Below are 5,538 nucleotides of genomic sequence, written 5' to 3'. Positions count from 1 at the left end.
TTCTCCTCCCGGGAGTTCTCCTCGTCGTCCTGCAACTCGGTGGACCTTAGCCTCGCGGTGCAAGGTACTTGACCAGACAAGTGTCTTATTGTCCTCTTGTCATGACAGTGATCTCAGTTTCTCATACACGAAAAAAATATAAGCTGCATGCACATACACACAATGTGTAGCTAAACCAATAGCTGAATAGGGATTAGTAATTATTTAGCCACGTACCCATTAACCAAAAATTAAGCAATACAGGTAAAAATTTAGGTACCGAAAAAATTAGCTATGTTTAGCTACGTACCTACACTACACGCCGACATTTTAGCTATATCTATTTTTTGTGACATAGCCAATTTTGAACCATATAGCTTAATAATTAGCTATCCCTAATTAGCTAATCTATGTCTTACTTTCTCAAAGACGTGGGCGACCGGCTGATCGAGGTGATCGGGCTGGAGAACTGCCTGCACATGGGCCAGGTGCGGACGGGGCTGCGCGCCAGCGGCCGCCGCCTGGCGCAGTGCTCCTCCGTCGTCATCCGCACGCGCAAGCGGCTGCCCATGCAGATCGACGGCGAGCCGTGGATGCAGCCGCCTTGCACGGTGGGTACAGTGACATCCGGTCATGCTGACGGAGTCAAAAATACCTCCTCGGTGACGCATTCTTCGCGGTCGGATTCTTTTTTTCGGAGAATTGCGCGAAGCAAATTTATTCTTGTTACAAACATTTAACTGTGAAAAATTTGTAATAAACAAAAAGAGCAAGCTCGATTAACCGTTTGTCCAGGGGTGAAAGTGTTTATCCTGAAAATGTTTTTTGAATGTGACGGGAACATTTAATAATTTCATAACTGGTTAAAGACTTGATCGTGCTGTTATATTTCGGGAGGACGGGTGTGGACTCTTTTGGGAGAGCAATGATGGGCAGCTGTGACTGTTCCCCCGCCACATTCTGTGTTGCAGATCACGGTGACGCACAAGAACCAGGTGCCCATGCTCATGGCGCCCCCTCCCGACAAGAGCAAGGGGTTCTTCAGCTTCTTCCGGAAATGAAAATAGTCCGGCGGCGTTGTCGCGTGAAGCACCGCGAAGCACGAGAGACTAAATGTTTTGAGTGCGGCGATGAAGCGTCCAGACTTCTCAAAATATGTTTCCATGATCCGCGTATCTTTTCGTCTCTCTCTCAAGAAAGAGAAGACAGTGATAGTGATAGCGGATCGTGGCGCCGCGCCCAACCCCGTGCTGTGAGTGCCATCTATGGGACTTCCCTGGAGCGAGCGCCGTCGACCAGACACTTCTTAGTTGCCGGAGACATGCTGTTGTCACGGCAAGGGACATCATCACTCATCAAGTCATTCCTGTGTGGAACAACTCTACTTACTGTATGAAAATTTATTTTAGAATAATAATATACGGTTAAGGCTGGTTCTGTAAAACTGAACGACCAAAAACTTGGAGTAGGCAAAAATAGTTCACAACTAATTTTTAAAAAAGTAATTAATTTTTCATGGGAGCCTTAAAAAGTTATGTAAGGTGTAGAACATTTTAAAATATTCTGGCGAATCGAAAATATCTCTGAACATTGTAATTGCGTCTCGTCGCCTTCTCTTTCACTTGCAGAACCACGGAGTTCGTATTCGAATGATTCGGACGATGCCTCGATATTCTAGTCAAAGTTGTTATTTTTGGGAGCTTTTTTTGTGTTGCAAGTCATTTGAGACCTCGGTCAATGAAGTTGGCATCTGTGAAAAGCAGCAAGTCACTCCAATGTGACAGCTGTTTGTCCTTTCAAAGTTAATTATTGATCTGTACTTTTTAATTGAATTTTCACCTTGTTTCTTAATAATGAGGGCTTAGCATTTCGCAATGTTTTGACTTCTTTCTATTAAATTTTAGTTGACAATATTTAACGATATACGTGACGATAGCAAGTATCATAATCATCCCCTCTGCTCTAAGACAAAACATGTTTGTAAAAAATATACTTCCCGTAGGATAGCTACATCCATACCTCGTCACCTTACATGGTCGCCATCTTTCCCGTCCCCGTTTCCTCTTGTACCTAAACTGTCATATCACCAGTCATCAATAATTTAATTGAATTACAATTCTTCTAAAAACGACATGTCATGAATGGTTCCGTTAGATGCGGCTTCTTGTGTGTTTGCTTGCTCCCGTTTCGGCGCGGGCCTCGCTGGACCACGGAGATTTCTTTCAGTCAACACTGATATCGGCTTTAGCAGGTCAATCTCCAGACAGAGAAAGAGCGCGCACGCGCCTCTCACTCATTCACTCACTCACTCGCACCGCATCAGCATCAGCTGCTGGAGGGGGCGGAAGTTTCCTCGCGGGCTGAACGGGTCGCTTATCAAGGCATCCGGGGACGTACGCCCGCCCGGGGGAGGAGGAGGAGGAGGGCGTGATTTTTCCAAACTCCAGCAGAAGGCGAGCGCGACTCTGCTGCTGCAAGTTTGTTCACCCGCCCGCCTCTCTCCGCTCCGACACCCCAAGGCGCTTGTTCATCATCATGACAAACTGCGCGAGCGCGGCGGGGCCAGGCGGGGCACAGTAGTAGTAGTTGTGAATAATTAACCCAACTACCTCCGCGGTAAGTGAATTTCTCATTCCGGCTCCACCCGGCTCCGCCCCCCGTTCGGACGTGGGGCCACACCATACCGGCGCGGCGGCGGGCCGCCGGCTGCGTGCGGTCGCTCGGCCGAGTACATAGCGAGCACGAGCGCACTCCACACGTCCACAGCAAAAAGCGCGCGCCGCGGCCCGGCCGAGCAAAGTGCGCGGGTTCCGAGAACGGCAAGCAAGAGAGTTGCTAGCTGCCGCCGCGGTCAGAGTCCTCGCGAGAGGCACTTGACTCACCCGCTCGCTGTGTGGGCTTTGTGTGTCGTGCCGATTAAGCCCGCCGATCCCAATTGGCCCAGGTCAGCTGCAGCCTCGGCGGCAGATGGCAGACGCTGCTGCTCTGGTGCACGGGTGACTCACAGGGTGTGTGGTGAAGAGGTGGGGTGATACAAAAATTTGCGAAGAAAACAAATCCGCGCGTGCCGTTTATCTGTAGGCGCGATAACTCGAGAGGTCTATGCAGTATTTCCTGTAAACCTGCGTTATTTACCTGCTATGTATGCAATGGGTTCGGATAACTAACTGCTTTTTATGTGCAGAAACTAGAATTTGGCTGTCACAACCAACATTTCGTCGCGGGAACGAGGCTGTTGCTAGGAGAACGAAACCTTGCTTTGTTCACGGAAGGAACGCGTTTGTTCTCCCAATAACAATATAACGTCGTCCCCTCGACTACCTAAATGTTGGTTTCTGAAGGTAAAACCAGTTAATTATCCGGAAATCAACTATCGCTTCGCTGGGGGAACTAACTCCTTTTTTCCGTGTGGTGGAATAGCGCACACATATACCGGGGTATTCACCAGTCTAGATATTGCATACACGCTTGAAGTGTTTCTGCGGTTCAGTTACAGGCCATAGAAGTGGGGTGGCTCGAAAGTCAGATGACGCGAGCGAGCGGAGGCTCGAGGTGACATAAGTCACATATAAGTAAACGGCCTGGTTACTACCGGTCGATAAGCCCGCGCAACTTACGTGAGCAAAGCGACGGAAGAGTACAACACGTAGATTTAAGTACCGGGGCGACAGCTAGGCCTCAATCAGATGGACTATGTAATGTGGCAACTCTAACGCAACCCCATATCTCGCCCAACACCTCTATATTTTTTTCAGTCCACGCTGCTTTCCCTCTGGGGAATTCGTATCGAGGTGGCCGCGCTTTATGCTTACTGCTTTGCTTACTGTACTCGCAGGGGACTTCCCTCCTCCCCCGCCCACTTTTTTTTGTCCGCGTGGGATCGGAAGAAATATAATGGCGTGACGCGTCGGACCCCATCTGCATGCATTACACCCCAGGGATAACCCTATTTTAAGTTGAAGTTGAATCACGACTCGTGGAGCAAATGTTGCAGAATGGGAAGCGAGTGTAGCGGAACGGCAGAGCCGAAGGCCGAAGCACACACATCATATGGTCGCGTTGTGGCGTGAGGAGTGGATTTTTTTTGTATATGACATATGACAGAAGAGGACGGACAGGACACTCGCGAGCTGGTCGCGAGACGGGGCCCGATATCGCCGCGCCGATCCCCATACCCCCCGCCCCGCCCGCAGTTGCGACTCAAGGTCAAGTAGAAAGCCTAGCACATACGCACCGCGGCGCCACCAACGGCGCTATCGCTACACGGCTCGCTGTTACTGCTAGGAAACGCATCAATCGTGAGGTCAATCCGATCGACATCGCCAGCACAGGTGCGCGGCTAGTTCCGCGGTGACCCCTCGGGGCCTGGGTGCACCTGTGCAGTGCACCTGTGTGCGTGCGAGGAGCCTCTGCCGCGGGGCCCCGCGCTGCTCCCACGCCCCCCACCCCTCAACTCCCTCGTAGTCATGGCCAACATATTGGCAAGATTGTGAGACTATAAGAGGTTGCCCGAATTTTTTAATAGATTGCAAGTTTGTATTTCCCAGGCCTGTTTTTTGTTTTGGAAAAAAAATTCAAAGAACGCCTGCAATTATGCAAACTGCTTCTACTTTCTCCTCGCAAATACGCAAAATAACATATGTCTGTGTCCCTCGAAAACGCCGTGGTCTTTCTGAAGATTGTGGCAAGATTTGCCATAGGACGGTGCGTGTGACCAGAGACCATAGTCCCCTTGTTGAGGCCTCCTCGGCCTGGCACTGCCGGCGGCAGCCATACGCAGCCCGACACTCCACCCGAGCCAGGCAGAACCCATATCACATGGGTCCGCGACTTGACCCCATGCGAACTATGCGCAGTAGCGCGTCGCTCGACGAGGGGGTCGTCCTGCAACCGCGACAGCCCCCCGCGCAGCGCGACTCGACGCGGTGCTGCTCCCACAGTGAAGTCGGGAGGACACTGCTGGGAGGACACCGTCTCGCGGGTCATTTAAGGTCGGACCCCTCTCCTCTCCCTGCGAACTCGCCGAAAGACGCACGCTCGTGAGCACACACGTTTCTCGGCTGTCTTCGAAACTAGATTCACACACACACACACACACCGGGCGCGCTCGCACGCGATCGCGGCGGTGGTGGTGACGGCTTCGCTCATCTTGCACACAAACGGTGAGTCACTCGGCGGCCGCGGTGACCCAGCCTGCCCCGCCCCACGATGCGCCGCCTTCTTCGGTCATCCCAGCTTCATTTGCAATCGAAGTCAAGTGACCCAGTGAGAACTGTTGCAGGAAATGAGCCGGAGGGGAGCGCCCACTTGTTAATACAGTCAGCTGACTTTAAGAATCGACGGCTCGAAACAGACTTGGGGCGACTCGGGGCTCTGTGCCATGGTGAATGTTCCCGCTCTTCCCCCAAAATTATAACTTTTCCTCTACGGTTAGAGAAGCAAAAGCGTTGTTGGCAAGTACACGAAACGTTTCCAATTTCGCGCGAAAAAGTCGGCCTCTGTCGAGGCCGAATGGTGGGGGGCGGCTTGCAGGAGGGGAGGGGGGAGGCAAAGAGAAGG

The 5,538-nt window shown here is 51.6% G+C and overlaps 3 protein-coding genes across 3 annotated transcripts in view; all 3 read left to right on the top strand.

Annotated features, from left to right (window-relative positions):
• The first annotated feature begins 6 nt into the window (after window positions 1-6).
• Window positions 7-2,110, top strand: LOC127751545 (diacylglycerol kinase beta-like). Its single transcript, XM_052275255.1, has 3 exons — window positions 7-64; window positions 409-590; window positions 951-2,110. Exons 2-3 carry the CDS (start codon window positions 459-461, stop codon window positions 1,038-1,040), a joined length of 222 nt encoding a protein of 73 aa, XP_052131215.1. The 5' UTR covers window positions 7-64; window positions 409-458; the 3' UTR covers window positions 1,041-2,110.
• A 2,335-nt stretch (window positions 2,111-4,445) lies between these two features.
• The window catches only part of LOC113214396 (diacylglycerol kinase 1), a 6,030-nt gene continuing 4,937 nt past the window's right edge, over window positions 4,446-5,538 (top strand). Inside the window, exon 1 of the mRNA XM_052275446.1 lies at window positions 4,446-4,468. Within this exon, the coding sequence (XP_052131406.1) occupies window positions 4,446-4,468 (23 nt within the window). The remainder of the gene's footprint in view (window positions 4,469-5,538) is intronic.
• The window catches only part of LOC113214393 (protein croquemort), a 19,440-nt gene continuing 18,836 nt past the window's right edge, over window positions 4,935-5,538 (top strand). The window contains exon 1 of the mRNA XM_052275234.1: window positions 4,935-5,141. The gene's annotated coding sequence lies outside the window, so the exon portion shown is untranslated. The remainder of the gene's footprint in view (window positions 5,142-5,538) is intronic.

The sequence above is a fragment of the Frankliniella occidentalis genome, unplaced genomic scaffold (assembly GCF_000697945.3).
Source record: "Frankliniella occidentalis isolate FOCC.00 unplaced genomic scaffold, Focc_3.1 Scaffold8, whole genome shotgun sequence".
Taxonomy (NCBI): Eukaryota; Metazoa; Arthropoda; class Insecta; order Thysanoptera; family Thripidae; genus Frankliniella; species Frankliniella occidentalis.
This window is presented reverse-complemented; position numbering and strand designations above follow the sequence as displayed.